The following is an 11,181-nucleotide window of genomic DNA, read 5'->3' as shown; positions in this document are numbered from 1 at the left end:
TGGACAGGTTCAAAGCCAGGTTGGAGGGGGCTTTGAGCAACCTGGTCTGGTGGGAGATGTCCCTGCCCAGGGCAGGGGGTGGGGCTGGATTGTCTTTAAGGTCCCTTCCAACCCAAACCATTCTATGGTTCAACGAATAAGGAGAGACTGGTTCAGTTCTACTTTTCATATGTTTTATTATAAAGAAAGGTAAGATAAGCATCGTGAACTGAATGTGCCAGGTGCTGCAAAAGCAGTACCGTCAAACAAAATAAAAAATAAAAAAACCCCAAAAATGCACCTTATGAGAAACGGTAATTATGCTCTCTAATTTTTCATAAATAGACAAAAATCATTGTCAGCAATTTTTAAATAGATGGACATATGGCAGAAAAAATATAATAATGCCATACAACATGGATATAAATTGTCCATTTCTTGCTGTACAAATAATAGAAACAAGTTTGGCAGGCTTTTTTTTGTTGTTTTTTTTTATACACATCTCCCTTCTATGTATAACTAAAAAATGTGCTACAATTAATATAAAATGCTTTTACTATAAAGTAAACTACTAATTTTTTTCACAAAAAAATCTTAAAGATGTCTTTAGCACAGCTCTAAAACACTTAGTAAACTACTTACAACTATCCAACAAATTATATTTTCATGATCTTTTTCACATTTTTTTTTCTCTCATATTTTGCCTCCTGCTCTCTCCCCCCACCTACCTAGCAATAGTTTTTATTTAAGTTTTGTAATTTTTTTTTTTTTTATTCGCCAGACATCCAAGGCCTTTGCATGTACAATATTCACACAAACTTCACATTTTTCTCGCACAAAGTTTAGTGCTGTTTAGCAAGTCAAAAGAGTGCATCCTCCTACTGAGCTGGCCTAATGCTGTCGGACACCAGACCTGGGCCTATGCTGCGTCTAAAAGCAGTTCACTAGGAAAATAGTCTGTAGCTAAGCTGATGGCAAGCAGAAAAATGGTGTCCTTAGTTTATTTTTTTTTGTTGGTTTTGTGTTTATTTATTTTATTTTTTTACTTTTTATTTATTTATTTTTATTTTTTGGGTTTTTTTGTTTTTTTTTTTTTTTGTTCTTCATGATTTATGAGGTTTTGGGCTTCCACGGAAAGTAGGCTTTAGAGTTCAAAAAGTAAGAAAAGAAAACTGCTCTTAGAGCCTGGAAATGAAGCCAGCGACGAGGTGCAGTGGTAGCTCTCTCGTCCGGACGACTTGCTCGGTGCCTCTGCGGGTAGTCTGTAAGATAGACTCTCTCCAGTGTCCTTCATCTGAGCCTCCTCAAAAGCGAGATGGTGGGTTTTAGGTGAGGTAGAGTGCCTTGTCCCTTGGCAGCATGCTGTAAGAGAAAGGAGAGGTGGGAAGGTGAGACGGGGCAGGGAAACAGCCGGGGAGTCGGCTGGGGGAGCCGAAATGAGCATTTGCACATCTGTTTTCAGCCTTGCCGTGGTTTTTATGGCACTCCGTAATGCAGAACACAAAATGGTCCTCACCGAGGGACAGGTGTGTGGAGATGAACCGAGCAGAAGGCAGTTCAGAGTAACAGCCCGGGGCAATTTTAGTTTTTCCTGAATTTCAACAATAAGGGCTAGGACATAAGTTCCTCCCCACGGGTTAATTTTCGCTCTTGCTGGGGCTGCAGGGGAGGGCCAGCTCTGGATTTCCCTGCAGAGCACACCAGCATGATGCTGGTACCAGCTCCACCCTTGTGCTGTGACTGGAATGAGCCCCTTGGCCACTGTCCCCCTTCTTCATCACATGCTGTACATGGGCTACGCCATGGAGATTTAGAAAATATACACTTGCTTTTGGATAAAATGTGTCATTCTGACACTGCATAAGGAGTAAGGGGTTTCAAAAATACGATTGAGTGGCTTATGGCTGAAGATGCTTGTGGGTGCCCACGAGGATTTACAGAAGTTTGATGGCTGAAGAGCATGGGAGCAGGAGACACCACCTGCTCGATGCCGCTCTCCTCCTCTCCCAAAAGAAGTACAACTAGAGAAATTAAGGGAATGAAGGGAAAAACGCTTTGAGACAGCAGGATTAGCCAGCTCTTCCTGTGGGTCTGATGAAGACAGCAGGAGGTTCAAGGAACCCAAGGAAGACTGTGGTGCGAGGCTGGGGAGGAGGGCTGGTGGGACAGCAGCCAGGCTGCTGTCCGCACATCCCTGGACCACCAGATCTTGAATTGCTCACGTTATTGAGTCAATGACTTTGATTTCAAGAGATCCAGGTGTGTCCTGGAGATGGAAAATGGCTTATACCACCACTGCCCGTGTGTGGACGGCTCTACAGCAAGGTGGGCTGTCCCTGCCTGTGGTACCTGGTCCTTCAACCCTCCCTGTGGGCTGGCCAACACTTTTAACTTGCCACCAGGAGTCTCCTATGAGGGAGCCCAGATCCCTCTTTTTTCCAGGACATCATAGATAGAGGAGTGGCTGAAGTCCCTCTCCCCTGGCTGACATGGGTTTTGCTCTGAAATCCAAGCATTTTAACGGGTTTTATCATCTACACAGACCTGATGGAAACATCACTGGCTGCATTTTAAAGACATCTTAGCCTTAAAAGGTGGTGAAGAACATTACAAAGCTTTGGGAGATTCTGGGGTGGGTGTGTTTGAGTGGAATAATAGGGAAATAGCAGACAGCAAGGAAACGCTGTTGTTGATAGAGATGTTTTCTGACAGAGTGCAGAAGAAGCCGCACTTCGTTAATCTCCACATTTTATAATCTGCATTTGAAATGCGGAGTCTTCCCTATCGCACTCAGCAAAGATTTAATGCCACTGAGCAGCAGTGAGGTATCCCAGTACTAGAACTTCATTAATTTTAAAAAATATGCTACAGATCATTTCCCAGTTCATTACAAAGTATTACCATAAATAATTGAATCCAAACGAAGTGCATTTGCGATGGTTTATCCTTGCCTTTTTGCAGTGTTTCCTCATTTAGTTTCTGATTTGAGAAATTCCCCCATTTGGAGAGGATCACTCCATCGTTAGCAGGAATTAATGAGGTTCTAAGTGTCCAGATGAAGTGGCTGTACATGGTTTTGTGTGTCTGGACAAGGCGTAACTGAGTGTCTCCCATCTTTTAGCCCAAAGGAGAGTGGGAAGAGGGAGGAAAGTTGCTAAAGAATGCCAATGGCATCCTGGGGTGTATCAAGAAGAGTGTGGCCAGCAGGTTGAGGGAGGTCATCCTTCACCTCTGCTCTGCCCTGGTGAGGCCCCATCTGGAGCACTGAGTCCAGTTCTGGGCTCCCCAGTTCAAGAAGGACAGGGAACTGCTGGAGAGGGTACAGCAGAGGGCTACAAAGATGATGAGGAGATTAGAACATCTCTCTTATTAGGAAAGGCTGAGGGACTTGAGTCTTTTTAGTCTGGAGAAAGAAGACTGAGGGGGGATCTGATCAATGCCTATAAATAATTAAAGGATGGGTGTCAGGAGGATGGGACCAGTCTTTTTTCAGTGGTGCCCAGTGACAGGAGAAGAGGGAACGGGCACAAACTGGAACATAGGAAGTTCCATCTCAACATGAGGAGGAACTTCTTTCCTGTGAGGGTGGCAGAGCCCTGGAACAGGCTGTCCAGAGAGGTGGTGGAGTCTCCGTCTCTGGAGACATTCAAACCCGCCTGGACACGTTCCTGTCCAACCTGCCCTGGGTGACCCTGCTCTGGCAGGGGGTTGGATGAGATGATCTCCAGAGGTCCCTTCCAACCCCATGTCATTCTGTGATTCTGTGAAATGATGGTACCCCAAAAGAATCTAATTTGTGCCTTGCAAGTGAGAGGAAGGACATAGAAAGATGAATCCAGTTCAGTGTTATCACCAAAACACCTAAATGAGACAAACATAAACGCAACCCTGAAGTCGGCTTTGGTATGGAAAGAGTTGTAATCAGAAGTCAGGGCAGAAAAAAAACAAGTGAGGTGCCTGGAGGAATTAAAGAAAGGTTTAGAAGTGACTGTAAATCAAGTAGCACCCTCAGCACAGGGGAGCTGGGTCCCTCAGAGAAAGTCACTGCAAAGCCCCAGGTATTGTGTGGGCGCCTGGGAAAGAGCAAGCGGGACAATAAGGCTGGCAGGTGAGGGAGACAGGGAACCATGTAAGCAGTTTGTGATAGGATGGCAAAAAGCAATATAAAATTGCATGCTGCAGTAGCTTGTGGGAAGTGATAGTCATATACAAAGCAGGAACTGAGAAACATTACCCATGTCCCTGCTGGCGATCTAAGACAGCTTGGGCTTAAGCCCAGAAAGAGCTCAGAAAATTGGATGGAAGTCAGTAAGCACAAAATCATTAAGAACGGGGAGAGGATGAGCTAAGAAACATTTAAAACTCTCTCTCTCTAACATGGCTGATTTATGAATTAGGGAGCGTCTGCTCACAGGATTCTAGAATTTGAGGGGCATAAAAGAAGAAGTGTCACTTAATGGCATTTTAACTAGCACTGATCGGCTGGGAAAATGAATAAAACCTACAGCAGTTCCCTTATTAGATGGAGAAGGAGAGCGCGAAAGACAACCTTGTTAGTTTTTCAGAAGTTGTGTGGGTGACAAACACAAAAGGAAATGTAGGACTGGGAGGTTTTACCCCAGCTAACCCAGTGCCAACACATGTTGGAACACAAGGTCAGACATGAAATTAAAATCCTAACTCGGAGAGCGAGACAGGACTGTCTGTGTGCTGGGGAGACTGGTACGATCCCCCTTCTCAGGAACCTGGGACTCTACAGCTGAGCCAGATCACAACAGAAAATAATTGGGATTTTTTTTTCCAGCCAGTTGCTGATTTTGCTCCTCCTCAGAGTGCTGCTTTAATTGCAATTAAGCTGAATGCAGTTTTGAGGTTGAAATGGGCAATTACATGATCCAGAGACTTCCCGATGATACCTAAAGCTGCACTGATGAATGAACCCCAACAAGATCCCTTTCTCAGTGCTTTGCTGACTGCGGGGGCCGTTGGGGCACACAGCCCACCCTGCACCCTCACCCCAGCTCAGGGCACGGCGCCGCCCGGGGGCCCGAGGGTAACTTGGAACATCGTTTGCAAATTAGTGCAAAGTGGAGAAAGCAGCACAGAAAGGAAGATGATGAGAACCAGATCATCTCTTTTCTCGACATGAGCGTATCCTTGAAACACAGCAGGGCTGTGGTCCCACAAACGTGTGCGGATGCTACAAGTGATGCAGAATGTGCCTGTAGGCAGCAAATACCAGGAGCAGGGGGTGGTGGCACCGCTGACACAGCAGGCTTCATGATAACACGAGAACAAGCCAGCTTTGGGCTGCCAACAGCTCCTGTGTCTCCACTCACAGGAGACAGGCTCCTTCCTCGACAGAGACTGCGACACTTATCAGTGCACCAAGCGCTCTCTGCAGTACTGATCTACACCCATCTGAGTTCATCGTTATAATCTACTCTAATAATTATCTGGAAGTCTCTGCATAATCTGTCTTGGTTTGGAATGATTTTTTTTTTTTCCCCAGGAAGCTGCCATAAACCCATGAAATTTGATATTTCTGCTGTGACAAAGGCATGAAATGCATGAGCTTTGATCATGAATTGCATGGGCCCTCTGCTGACAATACGGCACTCCAGCCAGATGTCACAGGGCTTGTTTGAGCAACACTAAACTCAATCCCGACTACTACAGGAGCATTTCACCCATTTCTAGAGTGCCCTGAGTTTCCCAGCAGTGGGATTTGCAGAGGGAATCGAGTGTTTTCCCAGCTGATCCCCTAAAGTTGTGATGCTTATTTCTAGGGGGGACAACTTCTGTGGGAGCTGCCTCTGCCCAGCGCCTCTGAAAATTGGGATCCACGTGCTGTAACCCTCCAAGGACCCTTAGTATTTTTGCCCACAGCATCTAAAATGACTTTTATCATCAAACCCCAAACAGGTTCCTTCTTCCGGGCTGTCTGAGAGCCCTCAGGAAGGACCACACAAAGGTCAGTGGCAGAGCCCAGACCAATCCACATAGCTGAGCCCCCTCGGGCAGGCAGACAGCGGCAATATTCTAATGCCTCAGCAAGTTATTTATTTCCCTGAAAGAAATAAATGTCTGTACAGTCCGTGCCGTGCCCAGCCCAGCAATTGTAAGTGCACTGCTGGCACAGACGGGAGCTGGGCTCTGAAAAGGCTGGGAGCTTGCTATTATCTCCAGTGAAAGCACTATGTTCCAGTACTTCAAGCAAATCAAACAATATGCAGAAGCTACCATGCTTCCTTCCCTACCTGCTCTCCCCACAGACCCCGTGCCTGTTTTACAGCGCACAATAGCGGTCTCCAAACTATTATTGCCGAGCCAAGAGCAGTGGATTAGGCAGAGGCTGGAAACAGCTTTCACACCCTCCCTGTTCCCCAGCTTTGAGACTATCCTGATGTTTTTATTTATTGGGGAATTCAAGCAGCGTTGAAGGGACCTTCGTGCTGGCACATTCATGGCAGAGCTTGTAGGGCGTTAAGGGGGAAGATCTGTGCAGATGCTTGTGGCCTTTTCCTGCGAGGTGCAGCGGACCGGAGCATCACGTGGCTCTCGGGAGGATAAGCCTTTGTGCAATATCATGGTGAAAGCCCAGGGACAATCAGGGACCCAGCAGAGAAAACTACAGGAGGTTGTGGCCTCAGTGATACGAGCAATGACTTTAGGAAGAGAAGAACATTGCCTAGGGACATGGCCACCTTCAAACCTCCAGGGGCCGTGCCTGGGAGACAGGGCTTCCCTGGCCTGCTGTAAAAGGAAACATGTCCCACTCCTCCGACGCTAGTGGGATGAAAACACTAAAAAAGGAAACCTCTTCACACCCCATGAAGAACTTCTCTGTGATTTTTAAGCTACCTGCTTCCATAGCATCACTTCAGTGAGCCTACAGAGAAGAGGAGACCTTGAACTTCCTTGACCATAACTCGCCTACCAGCTTGGTGTACGTTTTAGGGCAGATTCTCAGCTGTTGGACACTGTCACAATTCAGGTAATGGAAAGCACGTTAGCAACGTGCTGTTTTGTCTACTGGCCTGCAGTGGTTAATCCCACACTCTCTGCTGGGGTAGTCGTTGTCCCAGTCGGTGCTTCCCGGAGGGTTCGATGCACCAGGCGAGCGGGGTCCAACACTGTTTGGAAACTCAGATGAAATATGTGAGAAGTCCTGCACGGGGGAAAGGAAAGGAAGGGTTACAGGGGTAGACAGCAGCAGGAGGAGCAGCAGGTCTAATAATAATATTGCATAAATGTGTTTAAAGTGCAGGGGGAGCCTCAGGGACAGCAGCAGGGCCAAGCCCAGGACCCTGACACACGGCAGTGGGACCTTGCAGAACACGAGTTGTTGCAGGCAGGCGTCAAAGCAGCAACATCTGTGTTACAGCCCTCTTTATCCCCTCTTGTTTTTCAGGACCTCCCTCCTCGGGGGTGGTAAATGGCTGCAGAAGCCTTTGCATCAGCTCTGACAATCAAAACTAGGGTTTTTTTTCCCCACTTCAGGTGCAGCCCCCTTTGCAGGAACGCGTTCGCCCATCAGAACGTACGCTAACAAGGAAAGGAACAGCCACACGGGCCACGCTCTCCCCACCAGCTGTCACCGCGGGCGATGTAACAAGGACACCTGGGAACTGTGATCTGAAAGCTGATTAGCTTTCCTGATTTTGGGGGGCTGGCTTAATTAGGTAACATCAGGCAATGTATATAAACAAGACTCATGGTAGTTACCTGACCAAGAACATAATTTTCTCCAAAATATTCAAATTAGGGGAGTGGGGGGTATTTTTTTTTCTTTACTTTTTATTTTTTATTCAGAAATTTATGTGGAACGAAGCTTCACAAAACGCTGCCCTGAGCAACAAAAACTATCCCAATTAAAGTGATTACGAGGATCCCCTTTTATGCTCACTTCTGGATGCAGGCTATCACTGAATTACAGAATTACAGAAGCCACTTTTGCTTAGGTAGAGCTAAAGCCCAACCATTCCAAGTTACTTGGAATACCCTGAACAGGCTGATAATTAAAATATGATTAAGGATCCGACCTTCCCACATGTGCTGCCTTTTTATTATGGTCAGGTCTAACTGTGCTTCCACACCCCTGCTCTCCCCTGGTTTTCTTCCACTGCAATGTCTTTTCCTAAATTAATTAATTTCTGTTTCCTCAAAGTTAGCCCCAAACTGACTAGGTCACATTATGGGAAAAAAGCTTTGTTCACTGCTAAAGTACAGTATGAATTTTGTGATATATAGCTAGGAAACATGCGAAACATAAATTATCCAGCCAGCTGGGTGAATACTGTGGTTAAAAGTATCATCAAGTCAGTGGCAGCAGCTGTGAATTCAGAGGATCCGTCCTCCGCTGTGAACAGTCTGTCCAGTTCATATTCCAGATGGAGAAACTCTGGAAACCACTCGTCTCCTTTGCATACTGGCAACTTCTCCGTAAGGTATAGGAAGTGTTTTTTTGCTATAGCCAATTTTTTTCTTCCAGATACATTTTCTTACTAGCAGGTTTAAAAAGGGGAGCCGTTGACCCCGCAGGCTGGTTCCTGCGCATGGGCTGCCGGGCTGAGCCGGCCGTGGCTGAGGCTGGTTTGCTCCAGCAGGTTTCACACGTTCCCATCACACGTCCACAGGGTTCGCGTTGCTGCTGTGCTGGTAGTAGGGGCACACAGGCAACCACACGCTGCACGCTCTCAGCTCGCTGCCACAAAAGTGATTTTCTCCTCTTGCCAGGCAGTTTTTGATAAAGTGTTGATTTTCTATTTCGTTTGTGACATTCCCTCTATCCTTTTCCTCCTCCTGGCACCACCCTGGATCCCTGCTATTATCCCATATGCCCTTCCAGCCCCTCCCCTCTCTCAGCAACGCCACGGCAGGGGTTTCTCACTGACTATCCAAGCCATTATTTCAGATGACCATCAGCGATCCCCACCCCCAGACAAGGCTGGGGACCACATGCAGAAGGAGCTTTTACCAGGGGCAGCCCCAATTCCTGCACCCTCCTGTGCTGAAAGAGCCTTCCTCGCTCCATTGCACAAATCTGCCCCATTTCTGGGGGTGCTTGTGCCCTGTCTTGAAAACACCGCCCTCAAACTACAAGATCAGCAAGTTGATGGAGCCAGGAGAAGACTCCCTTGGGGGACAACATTGACCCCCAAAATCCCCAAACCGCCCAGAAACTGAAGGGAAGAGGGGAAACGCTGCGGTTTCCACTACAAACCCTCTCGGAGCACCTACCTGCTGCCCGGGAGGCGAGGCGTTGATGGGGGGCTGTACCTGTAGTGCCATGGGGGGGGACAGGAGGGGCTGCTGAGGGACCTGCTGCATGCTGAGGGGCTGGCTGAGGAGGGAGCTCTGTGGGTGGTGCAAGGAGAGCTGCTGGTGGAGGGGGGGGCTGATCTGGAAGGAGGGCGGGGGGGAGGCACTGAGGCTGGGCAGCATAGGTTTGGGGGTGAGGGTCCGAGAGAGGCCAGGGTGGGGGTGGCCACGGTAGTTCTGCAGGTCTGATGGGGACAGGAAGGAGCCCAGGCCGGGGTAAGGTGAGGAAGCCTGCGGTGGCATCGGGTACATGGGCTGCTTGGGAGGGATCATTTTGGAAGGTGGGTTGCTCTGGGCGCTTTTCGTCTCCCCTTGGTCAGCAGAGCTCTGTGGGAAAACAGAACAGAGGGTGATGAGGAAGGAAAGCAGGAAACATCATTATGTGTTCCAAGACACCCATCCATCCAACTGAGCTACCTGGCCTCAGATCCCAGAGAATTTGGACTTCTTCCTGAAGAAGTCTTTTTCTTCCCAGAGAAGTTGTGGCTGCCCCATCCCTGGAGGGGTTCAAGGCCAGGTTGGACAGGGCTTTGAGCAACCTGGTCTAGTTGGAGGTATCCCTGCTCATGGAACTAGATGGTCTTTAAGGTCACTTACAACCCAAACCATTCTATGATCCCATGATTCCATGACTCCCCAAGGCTCCTGCTCCTCTCCCACCAGCAGCACATGCACCTCCAGCCCTGTGGCTCGCTGGGTGACCTCAGGCTGGGTGCAGTGTCCACATCTGGGAAATTAAAGTCCAGTAACTCAACCATGCCTTTGGCAGAGCCTGGGGCACCGGAGGGGCATTAACCAGTGTGGAGGCAACCGCCCACCTGCTGCTTGCTCCTTAAGTCCACAGAAGTGGGTGACAAAATCACTTTTGCTTCCAAGAGAGAACGAATGGGGCTGTAAAAACTCTGCTTTCCTAATCGCATGTATTCCTGCAGCCCTGGTGGGGTCTATAATGCACAGGACAAATGGTGTCCTCATTTCTGCAGGAAAAAGGAGAAGAACAAGGGGACATTTTCTGGCTCGGACAATGAGGTTTTTGTCCTGCGACGGGCTCTGTAATGATATTTCAGATCCTTTCTCACCCGGCAGCCAGGATCACACTGTATTGTTTTACTCAAAACAAAGTTGTTCTTCTGCAAAGAACTGGTCAGTGGAAAAACTGGGAAAAAACAAAACCATGGTGTGGGGTGACTCCACGTCCTCCATGCTACCTGCCCCACACTGCTGCTAGGCACCTCCAAGGCAAGACCCTCACGTTTCCAGAGGTACCAAGAACAGCTTTTAACCCCCTAAACAGTCCTTTCCATTCCCTTTTTCCATCTTTGCTGCAGTTCTGTTTACAACTTAAGACAGCTAATGGTGCTCGTGTCTTTCCAGCCCACCAGCACAGTTATGTGGATCTGCAGACAATGGTTGATTTGGGACATCAAGTTATTATTCAGGCAGCTGAATGTGATGATTAAGTACTGAGGGTGTGGTACAGTACCAAGGAGAAGCTCTGAAGAGAAAACCTGATGCACCTACTCACAACCCAAGGGCAGCACGTCCCCCTGAGCCAGGAAGACTACGAGCTCCGCAGGAGCCACCCCAAACTCACAGTCAGCAAATGCCTGTGCCCCCTCTCTGAAGGCATGGAGGGCAAGCTGCCAGGTCTCCTGGGATGGGTGAGTTTGGAAGGCTGGGATGGGCAGGCACTTGGCCCATCATCGCCTTGCAGCACCGAGAGTTCCTGGACAAACCTGAAATCCCCTGAAAGTTCACTATTAGGTACCAAAATGGGTTCTCTGGGTTCTGCCTGACAGTGGTGCGATAAGCAGGGATGTGCTCACACGCTTATCAACCCACAGTTATGGGTCTTACTCTCTGGAACCCCTGCTCCCG

The 11,181-nt window shown here is 48.3% G+C and overlaps 1 protein-coding gene across 1 annotated transcript in view; it reads right to left on the bottom strand.

The window, feature by feature from the left end:
• Window positions 1–1,083: 1,083 nt before the first annotated feature.
• Window positions 1,084–11,181, bottom strand: part of TOX2 (TOX high mobility group box family member 2) — a 161,639-nt gene continuing 151,541 nt past the window's right edge. Inside the window, exons 7-9 of the mRNA XM_074157286.1 lie at window positions 9,223–9,630; window positions 7,020–7,150; window positions 1,084–1,341 (exon numbers count right to left, since the gene is read on the bottom strand). Coding sequence (XP_074013387.1) covers window positions 1,305–1,341; window positions 7,020–7,150; window positions 9,223–9,630 — 576 coding nt within the window. The 3' untranslated portion in view covers window positions 1,084–1,304. The remainder of the gene's footprint in view (window positions 1,342–7,019; window positions 7,151–9,222; window positions 9,631–11,181) is intronic.

This window comes from Numenius arquata, chromosome 12, assembly GCF_964106895.1.
Source record: "Numenius arquata chromosome 12, bNumArq3.hap1.1, whole genome shotgun sequence".
NCBI classification, from domain to species: domain Eukaryota; kingdom Metazoa; phylum Chordata; class Aves; order Charadriiformes; family Scolopacidae; genus Numenius; species Numenius arquata.
Note: the sequence above shows the minus strand (reverse complement) of the source record. Positions and strands in the feature narration are given on the sequence as shown.